Source organism: Arachis ipaensis, chromosome B8 (genome assembly GCF_059453495.1).
Source record: "Arachis ipaensis isolate K30076 ecotype BB chromosome B8, ASM5945349v1, whole genome shotgun sequence".
Lineage (NCBI taxonomy): Eukaryota > Viridiplantae > Streptophyta > Magnoliopsida > Fabales > Fabaceae > Arachis > Arachis ipaensis.
In genome coordinates this window covers 135,165,735-135,185,562 of record NC_142443.1, presented here as the reverse complement: position 1 = coordinate 135,185,562, position 19,828 = coordinate 135,165,735, and the positions used below count along the sequence as shown (strand labels likewise).

Sequence of the window (19,828 nt, the reverse complement as noted above, 5' to 3'; positions counted from 1 at the left end):
GCCGTAGCCTTCGAGAGGCTACCACTAAGGAGTAGGCAAATTTCTCTAATTTGTGATACCTTAGTTCAGGGCCCTGTAGAACTTTACTGATGAAATAGATTGGGTGTTGACCGTCCTCGTCTTCTCTTATCAAGGCTGCTGAGACAGCCTTGTCTGCCACGGATAGGTATAAGACGAGGTCTTTTCCGGCTACAGGTCGGGTCAAAATAGGAGGTTGGCTCAAAAACTTTTTGAACTCCTGGAACGCCTCCTCGCATTCGGGAGTCCATTCAAACTGGTGTCCCTTTCTCAATAGGGAGAACAGTGGAAGGGATCTTAGTGCTGATCCTGCCAAAAATCTGGAGAGAGCTGCTAGCCGGCTATTCAGCTGTTGGACCTCTCTCAAACAAGTCGGGCTTTTCATTTCCAGGATAGCTCTACACTTGTCGGGATTGGCTTCGATCCCTCTTTGTGTTAGCATGAATCCTAGAAATTTTCCTGCCTCCACCGCGAAGGCGCACTTTGCAGGATTTAGTCTCATCCCGTGCAACCTTATGGTGTCAAAGACTCGTGAAAGGTCAGACAAGAGGTCGACTTCTTTCTTGGTCTTTACCAGCATATCGTCGACGTACACCTCCATTAAGCTCCCTAGGTGAGGGGCAAACACCTTATTCATCAGCCTCTGATATGTGGCCCCTGCATTTTTCAATCCAAATGGCATGACCACGTAGCAAAAGTTAGCTCTGGGCGTGATGAATGATGTTTTTTCCTGGTCTGGTTCATACATCGGGATTTGGTTATACCCCGAGTAGGCGTCCATAAACGACAAGTATTGATACCCCGAGCTAGAGTCTACTAGGGCGTCAATGCTTGGTAGTGGATAAGGGTCCTTGGGACATGCCTTATTTAAGTCGGTATAGTCGACGCACATTCTCCATTTACCATTTTGTTTTTTGACTAGCACTACATTGGCTAGCCATGTTGGATATTTGACTTCTCTGATGAAACCGGCTTCTAAGAGCGCTTGTACTTGCTCCTCTACTATTAGAGCTCGCTCTGGGCCGAGCTTGCGTCTTCTTTGTTGTACAGGTCGAGATCCCGAGTAGACCGAGAGCTTGTGGGACATGAGCTCGGGATCTATCCCAGGCATGTCGGAGGCCTTCCAGGCGAAGAGATCGGAATTATCTCTTAGGAGCTTAGTCAACTCTTGTCTTAGGGTTTCCCCCAGGTTGGTTCCTATGTGAGTGTTTTTTCCTTCCTCTTCTCCTTCCTGAATCTCCTCGGTTTTTCCTCTGGGTCGTGGTTGCAGTTCTTCTTTAATCCTTGCTCCACCGAGCTCTATTGTGTGAACTTCTTTGCCTTTTCCTCTCAGATTTAGGCTTTCATTGTAGCATTTCCTTGCCAACTTCTGATCTCCCCTCACCGTTGCTATCCCCGCTGAGGTCGGGAATTTCATGCAGAGGTGGGGTGTCGATACCACCGCTCTGAGTCGATTAAGGGTAGCTCTGCCGATTAAAGCATTATAAGCCGACCCCACGTCGATGACTATGAAGTCTATACTCAGAGTCTTTGATTTTTCCCCCTTTCCAAAGGTGGTGTGGAGGGGCAAAAATCCTAGTGGCTTTATTGGCGTGTCGCCTAATCCGTACAGGGTGTCGGGGTAGGCTCTTAACTCTTTCTCATCTAACCCTAGTTTGTCGAAAGCGGGCTTAAAGAGGATGTCCGCTGAGCTTCCTTGGTCTACTAGTGTTCTGTGGAGATGGGCATTTGCCAGGATCATGGTAATTACCACTGGGTCGTCGTGCCCAAGGATTATTCCTCGCCCATCTTCCTTTGTGAATGAAATGGTTGGAAGGTCGGATGACCCCTCTCCGACTTGGTAAACTCTCTTGAGATGTCTTTTGCGAGAAGATTTTGTGAGTCCCCCTCCCGCAAACCCTCCTGAGATCATATGGATATGTCTCTCCGGAGTTTGTGGTGGTGGATCTCTTCTCTCCACATCATCTCGCTTTCTTTTTCCATGACTGTCCGACCTTTCTATGAGATATCTGTCAAGCCGACCTTCTCTGGCCAACTTTTCTATCACATTTTTAAGGTCGTAACAGTCGTTTGTGGGGTGTCCATATATCTTATGGTACTCACAGTAATCACCGCGGCTCCCCCCTCTTTTATTTTTAATGGGCCTGGGAGGAGGCAGCCTTTCGGTATTGCAAATTTCTCTGTATACATCCACTACAGGAACTTTCAGTGGAGTATAAGAGTGATATTTTCTTGGCCTATCGAGGCCGAGTTCTTCCTTCTTCTTAGCTTCCCTCTCCCTCTCTTTCGTTGAGAGAGGGTGACCAGGTCGCCAACTCGGGTCTCTTAGCCTAGCATTTTCTTCCATATTGATGTACTTTTCAGCTCTTTCCTGTACATCACTTAAAGAGGCGGGGTGTCTTTTTGATATGGACTGTGAGAAGGGACCTTCTCTAAGACCATTAACTAGCCCCATGATGACTGTCTCGGTAGGCAGATCTTGAATCTCCAAACATGCTTTATTGAACCTTTCCATATAGGTCCGTAAGGACTCCCCGACCTCCTGTTTTATTCCCAAGAGACTTGGTGCATGTTTTACTTTGTCTTTCTGGATGGAGAACCTCATCAAGAACTTTCTTGAGAGGTCTTCAAAACTGGTAATCGACCTCGGAGGGAGGCTGTCGAACCACTTCATCGCTGCTTTTGACAAGGTTGTCGGAAAAGCTTTGCATCGCGTAGCGTCAGAAGCGTCAGCCAGATACATCCGACTTTTAAAGTTGCTCAGATGATGCTTTGGATCCGTGGTTCCGTCGTAGAGGTCCATATCGGGGCTTCTAAAGTTTCTCGGAACTTTTGCCCTCATTATGTCCTCGCTAAAAGGATCTTTCTCCCCTAAGGGCGAATCTTCTCTACCGTCGTGGGAGTTCTGACCTTTGAGGGAGGATTCTAACTTTAAGAGTTTTCTTTCTAACTCTTTTCGTCGCTCCATCTCCTCTTTTAGGTTCTTTTCGGTTTCCTTTTGTCGTTCCCGTTCTTGTTCTAGCTGCTCAAGGCGACTGTGGACTAATCCCATGAGCTCAATTGCGTGGGATGGTCCTTCTTTTTCTGATTCGCGCCCCTCAGAGGAATTTACCTTCGGGTTTTTGATTCCAGAGGTGCCTTCCCTGTGTTGATCATTGGCTTCCTGGTGAAGGGTCTGGTCTGCCTCATTGTTTCCAGTGTTCAGATTCTCTTGTTCAGAATCTGTCTCCACATGACCCTCTTCAGGGGATCTATCCGTCATCACTGGTTGATCTCTCGGTCCCCGGCAACGGCGCCAATGTTACGGTGGGTAACCGGAGATTGATGGGCTGGATGGCGTTGGTTGGCCCAAACGTATGAAGGAGGTGGCTTTCGAGTGGATCTGTTATTCAGCGTTCCTCCGTCCGACTTGTACGTGTGAAAGAATGGGGGGTGGTACCTGCAAAGACACTCCGATGCCTAAGTTAGCAAGGGTGTGAGCAGGTTAGATAGTATTGGGACTCGAGATACCTGAATGGTGTCAGTGTATTTATAGTGGTGAACCAATAACCACCGCTGAAATAGTGCCACCTTTTTAGGTGGATAACCGTTCCCATATCTTAGGGAGGTTAAGATATGGCTCTATGAAGTGGTTAGAGAATTTCTAGGGGCAGTTACTCATTCGAATGAGTGTTATCTGCCAGCTAACCCTCGTGTCCGACTTCTTTGGAGCAGGTCGTGTTTAGTACCGACTTCTTGGGATGAAGGCTGGTACTGGATGAAGGCCAACCCTTTGGGTTGGGCCTCTTTGCTTGGATCCTGGACCTTTATTATTGGGACAGGGTATGAACAGTGACTATGACTATACAATAATATAGGTTAATTGTTTTGTTGTTCTTATAGTTTTATCAAAATTTTAATTAAATTTTTATTTTAAAATTGATAATTAAGTCTTATATTATATAAAAACTTTCAATAAGCTCTTTTTAACTATTTTTGTAAAAAATGCAATTTTAATTCGAAATATCATTTTTGTATTTAATAAAGAATAAATTATAAAATATTCTAAAAATAAATATTTTAAAACTATTGTGTTTTATCTAACATAAAGATCTAATACAAAGTTTTAAATAATAAATTAAAAATTTGTTAAAATTAGATGAAATTAACAGAATAATTAAAAAAAATTAAATTTTATATTTTTGTATAAAAAATTTTTATTTGATAATTTTGAGGAGCACATACATTAGTTAAATAATAATAATAATAATAATAATAATAATAATAATAATAATAATAATAATAATAATAATAATAAATTGTCATTTACTAGTTGTTGCTACTTACTACTTCAAGACAAGAACAGTCCATCCCGTCATTCATTAGCGGCTCCGGCGAGAGTCGAACGAAGCAGCATGGAAGACAACGAAGACTCCTCCACTCTTCACCAGATTCTAGATCTCTTTTTCTCCGCCGGTTACGTTGAAGCCGTAAACTCCGACGCGCCGCCGTCTCACAAAATCGCCCACGGCCTTTCCTGGTGCTTCGCCTCCCTGGACGCCTCCTATTCCACCATAACGCGAGTATCTCTATCAAACCTTGCAACTGCTTAGGGTTTCATCTTTTGGCGTTCAAATTCAATCTCACTAACTCCCTCTTTATTTATTTATTTCATTTTTCTTTTGATTCGTGCGCTCTTACATTTCAATTTTGTGAATTGTTCCTAGTAACAGTGATTATTGATTGTCTCGTATTCCAGAGGTGGTGACAATGCAGAGTTCATTGAGGAAGCTCTGAGATCAGTAGGATGCCCGCACTATCTTCGATCCTCTCATGTTCGAGATCTTGATACTGAAGCTATTCTCCCTGTAGTGCAATGGCTTACGCTACGTGTTCGATCAACACAAGAACCTGGTGAGGTATGGTTATAAGATTTTTACTATTTATAGCATGTTTGGACTTCGGATTCCACTCTTTGTTATTATTGGACTTTTAAAAAAAAAAGTTTCTTCCTTCAGTTATTTAAATTAATGAAGTATTTAAATTTTTTGTATGTATTTGTTTAAGAGATTAGTTACTATGCACTTATAGTATAAAAAGGTTGTACACTCTCAACCAGAAAAAAACTACGAGTCAGAAATTATGATAGATTGTTACTGTAGTATGTAGTTTTCTATGTTGATTTGAAACTTTTATACAATTTAATTGGGTTTAAGTGCATAGAAATTAATTTTTTGTTGTTTGAAATTAAAAGTGATAAAATAAACAGGCTTTTTAGTTTTAAGAAACATTTCTGTTCTAATATGCTAATCTGAAGTTGTGTGGACTTGTGAAGTTATTGCTGAATTGGTCCTAAGTTTCTTGAAAAATTACCTGCCAATGGTATATTTGATACAAAAAAACTTTTGGGACAAAATTGGAACAAAATAAAATTTAGGGATCTTTTTGAAACTGTTGGCAAACTTCAGGGACAAAATGTATATTTTACCCATTTGATATAAACGAATAATATATAGTGTATTCGCAGGAAAAGCCGATAACCAAACTGATGGAAGCTAACTAACCATCTGGTGTAACTGACTTAACAGCTATTGATTACCATGACAGAATATGACAATAACTTATCCTAATACTTCTCAAGTTGGATCACAGATATTGAGAGCACCCAACTGAAGAATGAGACCATGGAACTGTGCATCTGTCACTGGTGTAGTGAGTGAATTTGCCTGTTGATAATGACACTTGACTTGAACTAGCTTTGTGCAACATATAAGCAACCATTTTGGATGGAATGGTTATCAATCTCCACATGCTTGGAGCATTCATGAAATGTAAAGTTGGTTGAGAGGTGAGTGGCTGTCTGGTTATCACAAAAGACCATAAGTTAAACCAACATCAACATCATGATTCTTCCGCAAATTTACCGGCCAAGAAACTTCATTCACCATAGTTGCCAAAGCCCAATATTCAGCTTCAACAGGGGGACAAGGAAGAGATGGTTGCTTAGCTAGTCATAGATCTCCTAGTACCCATGCAATTGCACAATCTGCATCAGAAAAAGCCTTTGGGGACAGTCATGATTCGGCTGAGAAAAATAAACTATGACTATTGCCTTTCGTGTATCTCATAAGGTGGTGAAAGGCTTAAAGATGAGGTTGTTGGAACTTGGACATATATCGAGTATTGACTTAATTTTGTGATTAGAAAAGAAACAGAGAAACATGAATTGATTTGAAGGTAAAGAAGAACATACAGAGTGTGTTTGGTTTGGAATAGCTAACCAGCAAACTGATACAAGAAAATCAATTAACCATGTGTTGTGACCAGTATAACAACTATCATAATAGACAATTAGCAAATAACGCATCCTAATATTAACGCTCTTTTAGTATTTTGGATTTATGATGTGAATGTGATCTTGAAAAACATAATAGGTCAAATCAAATGTCAATAACTCACCCTGATAACACTGGTTGATGAAAGGGTCTACCTTTTTTATTTTTTATTTTTAAAAATTAAAACGAGATGTAAGCTAGCGGCTCAGCATGCTATTTCAGTTATTCTGAGTTTTTAGTATGACTTGCTATATTGCTTTGCATTTATCTTGTGCTATCATATGTTTTAACATGGTGCTTACTTTTGGTATTCTATGGAACCCTAGGTTCACTCTGAACATGTTGTTCAAGGGGATGAACAGTCACTGTGGGGGCTCGACAAGGAGTTAGAGAAAGCAGAAATTTCCATAAAGACATTGACTGAAAACTTGGATGAACTGGTTGGTGAGATGGCTGTGATTTTAAACGTGAACTGGGTTCCTCTATGAGTGCCCCCACCGCTTTTCTGTAATCTTACTTGATTGTTAGTTTTCTACACTGGTTAAGGTTTATAGAAATTGATGATCAATAATCCACTTCCATTTTTTCCCCTATATTCTGTGTTAAATATAGACATCTATGTTCTGCATGTGTTTATTCATCTTTGCTATTATTTTGCTTCTTATATTGTACTGCAGAAACACAGGAAGACAAATGTTTTGGAACAGTTAGATCATATACGAAACCGAATCAACAAGGAGGGTGCTGATTCTGTGGTACAGAAGCTCATATCCTTAATGACGTCTTTGAAGGTGATTCTCTCGATCAATTTAATTTAACATTTGAATTTTCAAACAGCAGTATAATTCAACTCATTCATGATTTTTGTGTTGCTTATGTTATTCCCTCTTTTGCAGGATCTTGAAAGGCAGGAAGACCACTTTCAGTCTAATTGTGATTCTGAACATTCAGAACTTCTAGCTGAGATCAATGAATTAGAGGCAAAAATAGCAAATGATTGTGATAGCAAGAGCCTCTCGGATGGGCTACATCATTCTATAAGTGAATTACATGAAAAAGTTCATTTGGAGAAAAAGGTAAACTACTTTTTGCAAGTGGACCTGCTTCCTGATCTGTTTTGATTCTTGGTTTTGTGACATCCTTGCTTGTGCCCCTCTTCCAATTAACATAAATTCCGTGTTCCTTTCTGTTAGCAACTTGCTGCTAAGCTGAGGGATATTCTGGCAATGAGACGACAGATCGATGACCTACCATGCCAGTCAGAGATCAACCAGTATGCGTGTTCATTCACAGTTTCACCTTTCAATTTTTTAGATTATCTCCATTGTCATTGTAGAAGTATTTAGCTATTTGCTGAATGATGTTTAATATTTTCCTGGTTTTCTTGTTTCCAAAACTACTTAGGAAGGTTTCTTTCCAGGACATAAAAGAGATCACAATGGTTACAATTCAATGAAAAATTGTTTGTTATTATTCTTCTTTTCATTCTTATTAGATCACAATGTTTGCATCGATCATTTAAACTAAGCCTGGTAGTCTCAAAAATATATTTATTCATGTTGGAATTATCTCCCTGCTATTTATGTGCATGTAATACAAAATAAGATGATAAAGACATTAACTGTAGAGATTGAGTGTGGGTAAGTAATTCCATGCATGTTGATAGGATTGGCTACATGAGAATGTCGAAACTAGTTCCTTAAAATATATTATTTACTTGATGTCTCTTATTTGTGTTGGTGGCTTGGTACAGGTATGAACGCCGGCTCTCAGAACTGTATGCTCAAATCCAGGTTCATAGATTCTTTTGATATTAAACTCTTATTGGGAGAGTAATTTTTTTCATTTGTTACCTATCCAATCATATATGCGCTAGTTCTAATTGTTCTTGATTGTATGGTATTTGCAATGTACAGGGAAAACATCGACAAACCCGTAAATACTATGCTACCTACAATGCTCTTTTGGAAATGAAAGAATTGATGCTAAAGGAAACATCCTTATTGAATTCAATCATTTCACAGGTACTTGTTGGAGAATTTAGAGCATGGTGTACATTTTTTTTTTCTTAATATTTGCTTTGATGATTCTTGTGTGATTTTCTCTCTTAAACAAGTTAATTCACAAATTTTGTACCTTGTCTACTATTTTTCTGCTTGTATATATGCTCTGCCCCACTTAGTGGGACAAGGCTTTGTTGTTGTTGTATATATGCTCTGCTGTCACATGTTATGGCCTTGCTTTTTATTTTTGTTGTTCTTCGTGTTTTACTCTTATTGATATTTCATTTCATCTTGTTAGACCTTTTGCATTTTGTCTTATTGCACTATCCTTAGTGTTTCTTTTAGCTCAAATATCATCTATGGTAAAACTAGAACTTAAGCTGCATTAATAATTGTAGTAATTTGATATGAAGAATAAGTGATCTGCATCTTTTCTTCTGTTTTGTACTATGACCGTTGGATTCTTTATGCAACTGTATGAAATCAACAATAACAGCAATATAACTAACCTTGTCCCATTAATTAGGGTTAGTTACATGGGTCAAGCAATACCATAGTGTTCTATCACAAAAATTGTAGTTATTCTCTATTTGACTCTATTCTGGGTTATTAGAACAATAATTAGTATTAAAATCTCATTATTTTAGATGTATATGAATAGTGAGCACTTGCTACCATTTAGCTATCTAATTGTGCAACGTGCGTTATAAATTTTGGTGCTAACAGAGGAAAATATCTTAGTATACTTTGGGTTTGGAAATTCTAAGAAATTTTTTGTCAATGAGCTTCTATAGAATATTGTCTCATGAGGCTTTATAAACTCAAAGGCTGTAGCGTTGGAAGATAACTAGAGTTGTTTAATCTAACATTAGTCATCTTACTTGTTAAGACCAAAGCATATTTTTGTTAATGTTATCCGAACAAGTTTTGGTTTCTGCATTTTTTTGAATTAACTGCAGTTTCAAGAGGCCTTCAGTAGTATGGATGGTCGTGCAAAACTTGTTCATTCCATGGAAGGAATTGTCAAGGGCAGTCAACAGGTAATACTATTTTCTGTCATGCATAAATGATAAATTTTAAATGGTTAACTGCAGCATGAGATCTTTATTGCATGATGTGTCCCTGTATCACTATCATATTGTATAAAGATCCTTGTCTGTTTATGCTGTACTGGGGATATTAAATCCTTTTTCCCACTAGAAATTTTGCGTCAGCATGCTGAACTTAATTTCCTTAGTTACGCTGCCTTATAAACATGTTAAATTTAACTATTGAACTTAAAAAAAGGTCGAATATTCATATAGTGTTTCTGCAGCCTTGAAAAAATTTGCATTACCTTTTATTAATTTATTTAGTAACTGCAGAAGCTTTTAGAAGCAACTTGGGCTTATTAATTGCCATTTTTTTGCAAGCATTTTTTATGAAGTTACAAAAAAAGCTCTATTGACATTTTAATTGAAACTTCACAATCAACTGTTAGAAGCTGTTTTAAAAGGCATATAATATCAAAGTTGTATTCGTCTGTTGGCATGGGTTGCTAATTAAGTCCTGTTCGTTAGTGTTTTGGTAATAAATATTTTAAGTTGATATTTAATCTAATGAGAATTTTTTGGAGACAATGAAAATAGAGAGTAATATAGGACAGGTAGGTCCCTGAAAAATTTTGTAATAGATTTATTAGTTTTTAAAGAAAAGAGTTACCAAATAAGTCCTTGAGAAATTTTTTTGGTGAACTTATAAGTTCGTAAAGGAAAAAAGGTATCAGGTCCCTAGAAAATTGTAGTACTAGATTTATTGGCATCTAACAAAAGGATGAAATATATGTCCAGCATTGTAATTTTTCAGGGACTTAATTAGTACTTTTTTCAAGGATTTATTTGATATTTCTTTTTCTTTAGAGACCTATATGTCCTTTGCAAAATTATTCAAAGAACTATTTCTAAGTGAATACCCAAAATGTCCCCTGAAATTTGCATCGTGCTTCAAATTGACCCTGAAATTTCAAGTGAGCCAACGGACCCCAAAATTTCAATTCGTGATTTACTTTAGCCCTTAGGTTTATCTTTGTTTACGGTGAGCTGAGTTGGCATGTTTAGCATCATGGTGTACGAATGGAAACCTCGTCATTTTATGGCAGCTACAAAGGTTGCTTAGAAATTTCAGATGCAAGGCCTGGTCCAACCATGATGTGGTTTTTCCTAGCTTGAACATAATGGTGCATTTCCCTTTGGTTTCTACCAAAAAAAGTTAGATTGTGAATTTTTCTTTTAATCTGGCTATACCTTTTATTCAATCGTTAGATTTACTTCCCATGATCGAGAGGTTTAACTTCAAGTATCACATTCATGTATGCAGAAGCTAGATAAGGTTCAATTAGGGCTTGAAGAAGAGGAGAGAGTACGTAATGATATTAAGAATAGGTATGCTGCGGCTGTGGGTGAACAAAAACGTTGCTATTCTCTGTTAAAGGCTTTTCAGGTAAGCTTTTTCCCTATTCAAACGCACAGTAGAGCAGGTGCTGCATAGTTAAGTTGTCGTTTTGTTGAAATTTTGTGCCATTTATGCATTTGGTAATATTCATGGGACCTTTTCCTTCCTTCCATAATTGATAGCTATGTCCCGTGTTTCTGTTTGTCTGACACATCATCAATAAAATTAAGACTTAAGAGTAATTCAGGAGGAGTTAGATATTTAAATAAAAATCACAATATTTGAAAGAAAACAAATACTTCCACAATTAACAAGAAAAACAGCCAAATTATGAAATTACAGCGAATTTTGAACCTTTTGAGGGGAGGATGCTGCCCGCTTATAACATTGGTGGTCTCAAGAGTCAAGAGTAATGTTTTGTCGCCAGTGTCCCAGACTTTTTGGTAGTGTATAAAATACAAGAATTTTCTATCTCATGGCACATTCATTATTCTTTTCTATATTTCTCATTTACAAGATGTGGAGAATTTTTTTTTTCATTTCTCTAGTCAATCCGACCAAACATTGCCTAACAGTGAATACCAACAAAGAGAGTGATACCAACCCGATGTATTGTACTATTGTTACTGTATGTGAAAGATGGCTTATTGTCATTTTCTTTACTTTTTCCCCCTCTAATTAAATACATCTCTTCAATGGCCAGGTAGAATGCGCCAAGAATGAGAGGTTTCGTAGTCAAAGTTGGGAGTAAGAGTTGATTACAGCCTTGAAATGTGAGTTTCCCATAATAGTGTATCGCAGATTCAGTCATAGCAAAGTGATTCCGTGTTCATCCAATAACTCTCAATTGTATAAAGCCGATGGTTACTAAAAGGAAGTGTGTATTGTGATAGTGCTATCTAGGAAAAGCTCTAACTAAGAAAAGACTCGGTTATTAACTGGTCCATTGTGACTCACCCCTCTGTCCTAAGAATTTACCAAGGTTGCATACACTATCCTGGTAAACAGTTATGATGTCAAGTTTTTCAAGTGCTGTGAAATGTGAGATAGAGAGGTTTGATTGAAGAATTAATATTGGCATGTACGTAGCAAATACAAACTAAGAATGTTTTAATACAATCATGATTACAAAAGGCCTTGGAAGAGAAAAGTTTAGCAGGATAAATAAAAATGCCAATAATTTGATTTGAGATATGCAAATGCAATTATTCATCTGTATTTGGCTAAGAATGTTTTTTGGTCAGTGTGAATGACATGAGCGGAGACACTGGAAGAAACTCGAAGGCTTATATCAGACAAAAAGCATCTAAAATCGGTTGTCATTTGTCAATGAATGGTCAATTCAATAACTTTTATGTGATGCTCTGATATAAAAGTCTTCAATCATCTTGGTAAAAGGATGAATCGCTACCAGTGGATTCACAATTGTTCATGAACATTAGATAGCATTGACGGAAGGTGTAATAAAAAAAAATTATTTCAGTCTAATTTTAAGTGAATATATGATGGTTCTTTTGAATTTTAGTTGTCGGTGGTACACATAATAACAATTGAAAATGTGTATATTTCAATCAAAGTGGAGCTTGTTGGAGTTTCTTCATTTCAACTTATCCCACTAAAATAATACTTAAAAGTCTTAAACTTGTCGCCTTTCCTCCCCCTCCCCCCAAACTCAACCTCTTTCTAGATGGATAATACAACGGTAAAATATTTAATTATAATTTTCATTCAACTTTATTTTTCACTAAAAAAATTTTAGTCAGATATTTGTTTGTAAAAACTTGGTGTAGTAGGAGTTTTAGAGAAGCAAAAATGTTTTATAAATATTGAAAATCAATTATCATGGAATTTTGTATATTTATCCATATTTTAACATTTTTTCAACATGATAATTTTTTATTAAAATAATCAAAGCTTTTCTCTAATGACAAAACCAAATTTTCCCAACAGTAGGGACCCAATTCAATCAAATGTAAACAAATAGTCTTCAATTATTAATTATATATCCAATGCTTGTATGTTACTCCTAGCCACTGAACAGACAAAATGTTGTTTTATGCATGCAACTAAATATTGAATTCCAACTCTTCGATGTGGAAATAACATACCACGTTTCACCGACAAAAATTATGATTTGAAGTTTGATTTCTCCATATTCTAATATTTGTCCGCATTAGAAAGCTATATACTACTATGAAATGTTATGGCTTTAATTTAACCATATATAGATATATAAGTCATCAACCTTGATGAAGTGTTTGATGAATATATCTTAAATCTTCCAACATCTTGTTTGTCCAACCTGGTTGAGAACCACATGTAGGAATCATCAAACGTTTTTTTTCTTTTTATTTTTTAATCATTGTTTGTTTTATTCTTAATATGATCAGAACTAATTAGAGACTAATAACACCACTAGTTGCACTCATTGATAACGAAGATTATTGTATGTGCATGAATGTTGACCTAATTATTTTCTTTTTCTAATCAGTAAAACAGATACCAAGCAACATAGGATTATCCATTGAGAAAAAGCTTATTTAGGTCTCATTATTTTGTTAAAAATAAAAACTTCTATAAGATAAAAAAGATCTTTAAATGTTTTTTGATATGTTTGTAAAAATATTTGTAATGAAAGTAGATCACTAAAAAATTTAAAAAATATCTTTTTAAAAAGTTGTAATTTTATCTTTTAGAAAAAAAATCCTTTTTAAAACATACAAAATATGTTTAAAGATAAAATAAGATCGATAAGTTTACATTTAAAATATAAAATAATTTTTACTTTTCAAAAGATCTTTTAAAATAATTCATTGAAAATAAGATCATTTTATAGTTTAACCAAACAAACACAAATCACCTAAAAAAAAGAAAATAAAAGCAGAAATAACAAGAAGCTAAACAAAATCAAAACATCTAATTTCGTGACTATCCAAACACATCTTTGTTCACTCACCTACCCACTCATACATAGTCTCACTAAAACAGGTTGATGTGCAACCTGAGAATAGGGGTAGTAACAGGGCGAGTAGGGGCGAGTTTTTGCTCTATTCGATCTCGTTTCGCTTTACAATAATTTGCATAAAATTTACTCCGCTCCTATTCGTGAGTAGTAAATGGTTGAACTCTAATCGCCTCCACGGATATCCGCCCCACCCCTACCCGCCCTTATAATTATTAAAATCTAATAAATAAAATTAAATTTCAAAATTTATATAACCATCGTCACATACATAACATAAATTAAAGTAAATTTTAAATATGATACAATATTATCAATTATTTTACTAATTATTTTATATATATTACACATATTATATATTAAAATTATATATTATATATATACTGGGGCGGATAGCACCTAAACCCGACCCCGTCCCGCCCCGATAAAAACCCGCCCCAAGCGGATAGGGACGGAGTGGGTACCCGTAGGTTCGGGTAGTGTTGCCATCCCTACCTGAGAAATCATATCTACTGTGTTACTTTTTATAATATTATCAAGAAATAACAAAATATCATCTGTTTCTGATATTTAAAATAATTGAAATTACTCCTAGAGTAAATTATTTAAATGGTATTAAAAAATTTATATTATGACAAAAATAACCTCAAAAAATATTAATAACAAATAAATTCTCAAAAAATTAAAAAAAATAATAAAAAAATTAGATATTAAATATATATTCTAAATAAAGACTTTAAAGATTATATTTCGATGCAATCTTTTACAAATATTATTAGAAAAATAAATACTTTTCATCCTCAAAATTTGGCAATTTTATGTAAAGTAATTTTTTTTTAAAAAAAATTATTGTCAACGACCAAATTTTTTTTTAAAATAAAAAAATCTAAAATCAAATTTTGCTCCAAATTTTTTTATATATTTTTTAAATATTTATTCAAATGTTATCACAAAAATTTGTATTAAATTGATAAATCATTTATTAAATACATAATTTTTTTTGTCACTTGTAAAAATATATATTTAATGATTATTTTATCACATTTTTAATAAATGAGTTAAGGATTGTTTTGTCGAAAATATTTTGAGAACGGTTTATCGAGTACTAATTTAATAGTTAAATACTTAACTCTTACTTCTAATAATTTTTTGAACAATGTTTGAACTAAATTTCAATTTTAATTTTATTGCTAATTTTTTTGAATTTTAACGGAAATTTTTTTTTTTTAAATTCACTCCTATCTTTCTTTATCTATTCCCCAAGTTTAACCCCAACCCACCTTTCTATTATCTCTGTATCATCATCCCATTGTCACCGTTCCACCCACATGGCCCGCAGCCCCTAACACATTGCACACTCCACCCACATCATTTCCACCCCGAGATTCTCTCGATTATTAAAAAAAATTAAGAACATAAAGTGTGATCTTTAATTTTTATTATTATTTTTTTATATTTATTTTTTATTCTATTTATAAAATTAATAATAAAAAATTATATTTTATTCTTTTAATTATTAAAAAAAATTAAAAAAATCTATTTTTTTTAATCCACTGCTATTACTCAACATCGTCATTAACAACAATCACCTCTCAACCACCAAATCTATCCACCCATCTGCCGTCAGATTGATGGCCTCAGTAAAATTGGCCTGGATTTATGGAGAATTTAGCAATAAGATCTTGTAAATGGAAAAGAGAAGGGGCATAATTTTGTATATTTTCAATTAGTTTAAAATGTTATGTGTCGCGAGATGAGATGAGATCTAATTTTTCAAATATTATGTTTTCTTTTTTATTATTCTTCCTTTTTTTCACAGAAAAGAGGATTAAAGAAGACTAAGTTTCAGTTTGAGAGATTTGGGTCAATAAAATCATCATGGTTTAAGGATAAATTAAAAAAAATACTAAATGTTTTTGGTAAATTTGGACAAAAGGTATATTATCTGTCAAATAAAATGTTAAAAATTTGTTAAAAGATATCCACAGCCCAGCCATGAGAAAGTACAAAACAATTCGTACATAATTATTGATATGTGTATATTATCTGTCAATAAAATGTTAAAAATTTAATGTGTTGATCAATTATTAACAAAAATTATTCATCTTCTAAAATTTATCTAAAACATGGATGTTTTAGATTGGTTTGAGTTAAAAAAAAAAAAAGAATTGAACTAATAAAATCTAATTAGTTCGAGTTGAATCAAGAGTTTTTTTTTTGTTTTTCTCCATAAGTGTACCCAAACATATACAGCGAAATTTTTAACATTTTATCGGTTTGTACAACCCATCTGCAATAAGTACGGGTGTATGCGCGGATCGAATCGGATCGAATATGGTTGAAAATTCGATTCGATTCGCACAATTTTCATCGGATCGGATTGGATATGATATTTGTGTTTTTTAATGTTAGATTCGATTCGATTCGCACATTTGCAGATCGAATAACGAGTATATCAGTATAATTGAACCTTCTTTTTTTAATTATATTTTTATGTAAAAAATTCAACAACAATATTTTTTTCACATTTTTAAAATCTATTTATTCCTAAAATATTTTTAATCAAAGTTTTTTTAAATAACAAAAATAAAATAATACAATATATGAATAATAACTACTAACTAAAACATACAAATAATTACAAAAAAAACTAAAACATACAAACAATTAAATATAATACTAAACATATATATATATTTTAATTATTATTATGCGGAACTGCAGATCGGATACGCGGATGCAAAACAGATATCCGTAATCCAATCCTTAAAGGATACGGATCGGATCCGATCAGTTTGCGGATTGGATCGGATCGGCAATTTTCAGGTTGGATCCGGATATTTACCGCAGATCTGCGGATACGATTCGATCCATAAACACCCCTAGCAACAAGAGTTGGATTGAGCAAGAGAGTTTTTTTTCTTGTAAGTGTATCTCATCATAGTCCATAAACAATTAGATAACGTTTATTTTCAGAGAAATTGAGACTAAAATTTGGTATTGTATTTAATATTTAGAGATTAAAATTAAAATTTTAATATTAACCATCAAGATATAAAATTTTAGTCCCTTAAATATTTTGAGAAAATAAGAATATAAGAGATTAAAATTTTTTAAGAGAGAGACTAAAATTTTAAGAATATTTTTTTTAAATATTCTCATTTAACTTTTTAAATATATCTCTCAATCTCTATATTTATCTTAAACTAAATATAATATTAAGACATAATTCAATTCAATATATTTTATACTAAATATAATATAAAAAATTTATTTAATCTCTATTTTTCAATTTCAATCTCTCTTCTAAACACAGTTTTATGATTAATGGCAAACATACTTCCGTGACGCATCTTATATGTTTCTTTATAATGAGTAAGGTTGAAAAAGGAAGTGATTGGACTTGTTTTAGTTAAAAATTTTGTTTATTGATTCTTTTTTAGTAATTAATTATTTCATCAATCACAAAATTAGAATCATTATCAGTCTTATAAAAATTAACTTAAATTTATCGAATAATTAGTTTATTTATTTGTTTAAATAAAAATAAAAAATTTAAATTTTATCTTATATATATACTAATTTATTAATTGATGACAAATCTTTAAATAAAATTTTAATGTGCCATATGAATTAATTTTTAGCTTATTAAATTAAAAGATATTGTAAAAAAACCAAATTATCAGTCTTACTAAAAAAAGAATTAAAAGAGATTATTGATTTAATAAATCTGTCACCTTATTTTAACAAACATACATCTCAATCAAAACCAATTATTAATTTAACAATAAATTAGAGCGACTATTTCCTAATATAACTACATTATCTAAGTTGATTATTGTTAGGGTTTGAACTCCACCTAAACTCTACTCATATAATCTCGGTTTCTAAACTCATTCTTATCCTACCCTATCAATCCAATTCAATTATATTCGTCTAGCTAATTCACATATTTTTGAAAATGTTATTTCTATCGACTACATATTTAACTTTTAATATAATTATATATTTTCATAAATATACTATCATCATGAAAGTTAAAGATTACACACATGTATTGAAAAACACAATGAGTGAATTGGTTTATATAAATTTTAATATGATAAAGAGATAGTGAAATTTTAATTTGGTCGTTGCTCTTACAAAGGCAGAAGAATAGAATAAATAGTCAAATTCGTTTTTAAAAAAATAAATTTTTTTAATTAATTTTATTTTTAAAAATTTTAAATTAATTATGTTAATTTTTTTATTGATAATATTAAAATTTATTAATATAATATATTAAATAATATTATAATATATACATAAAAATTTTAATTGATTATTAATATAATAAATTTATAAAATTAAATTAAATCAAAATCTAATTAAACAGAGAACGGACTTAAAGCATTGAAATGAAATCATTTTTTTTTAATTTTTTTTAATTGATCTTCTAAAATATAATTTCACATCATAGAATATTTAGATGAGACTAGAAAGAACGTGAAAAAGATTAATTTGTTACACACTTAATAATTAACTACTGTATCTGATGTAAGATTAAAGCTATAAAAAGATATACAGTGAAATTAGATTAACTATTCGATAGAGATTTAGTGTTGCACGTCACACGCTAAAACTTTAGTTACATTAATTACGTGTAGGACATCAACTTTGCACTAAGGAAAATTCCTACACGTGTTTTTTAGATATATTTCTGTTCAAGCCTTTTTTTTGTTTTCGATAATACTCTATAAATAATAATTTTTTACTATGTAATATCTATAGTTAGTTAATTATATATTTATATATACATTTAATATTATTTAATTATTTTAACGATAATTAAAATATAAAATAAACTAATTTTAAATTATTTTAGATTGATTTTTCAATTAAATATTACATATATAAAATTATAAATATTTAAATAAAATAAAATAATTCTGAATTATTATCTCTAATATTATCAAAAATATAATACGAAATTTACAATTTTTTCTCTCTCCCAACAACCTCATTTTTCTTTATGTCTCCAGAATTTATAATTATTTTTATGTAAAAATATATTTTTTTATTTTTAGATGATGAATTAAACGAGAGTAAAGTATCGTTTTTATTCTCAATGTTTGGGGTAAGTTCTATTTGTGTCCTTAACGTTTAAATCGTCCTATTTGTATCCTTAACGTTTATAAACGTGATTTAATGTTATCCTACTATCAATTATACTAATAAATCAGATTATATTTTTCAATTATTCTCACTTGGATGTATTCATTCTCAATTCGGTCTCACTTGGATGTGTTCGATTTTAATATTATACCCACTATTTGTGTTTAGATTCAATTATGTCCCTAGAAAAGTGCATTATGTAAATGTTGTAGGAATTAATTTTAACTTTTAATGAACTATTTTTCGGAGTGGATCATCGATTCTATCCTAAACTTTTGTATTCTAACTTCAAGAAGAGATTTTTAAAACTCAAACTAAAGTGCTCATGATGTGTAATTGACGGCAGAATAACGTTGAATCACTTTTACAAACGTTAGAGATACAAATAAGATGATTTAAACGTTAGGAACACAAATAGAATTTACCCCAAACATTGAGAACAAAAACGATACTTTACTCATTAAATAATTAAATTTTGATATTTATAAAAATATTATCTTTATTTACAATGTAGCTAAATAAATAAATTATACTTTTAAACAAAATATCTTTATAAACAAGTATTTTTACCATCTTCATTTCAAAAATGTTTCAAACATCATTTCTATGTTATTCATCTTACACGTGTTTATGAAAAGTCAAAAGTAAAATTGTTACTTATCCAATTGCTAGTTTGCTACCATGAGTCGGCGACAACTTTAATTTTTTCCGACAACAGAAGCAAGCTTTTTCAATATATTTAATCTTTGTTATCTCTAAAACTATTATATATAAATTAAATAAAAAAATTATATAAAAACTAAAACAAATTTTAAAAAAATTCTTATTTAAAAAACATGTTAAATATAAAATTATCATATACTTTTTTCTATCGATTTAAATTTATTAAATTTTTTATTATTAAAATAAATGGTCTCTCCTATAACTTAATGATAACATGCACATCA

At 32.5% G+C, this 19,828-nt stretch overlaps 1 protein-coding gene across 1 annotated transcript; it reads left to right on the top strand.

The window, feature by feature from the left end:
• The first annotated feature begins 4,338 nt into the window (after nt 1-4,338).
• On the top strand, nt 4,339-11,957 carry LOC107613199 (paramyosin-like protein). The gene is made up of 11 exons (XM_016315088.3): nt 4,339-4,576; nt 4,757-4,916; nt 6,659-6,772; nt 7,010-7,123; nt 7,229-7,408; nt 7,526-7,605; nt 8,086-8,125; nt 8,249-8,356; nt 9,295-9,375; nt 10,691-10,813; nt 11,469-11,957. The coding sequence occupies exons 1-11, from the start codon at nt 4,413-4,415 to the stop codon at nt 11,514-11,516; spliced, it is 1,212 nt and encodes a 403-aa protein (XP_016170574.1). The 5' UTR covers nt 4,339-4,412; the 3' UTR covers nt 11,517-11,957.
• The last annotated feature ends 7,871 nt before the right edge of the window (nt 11,958-19,828 follow it).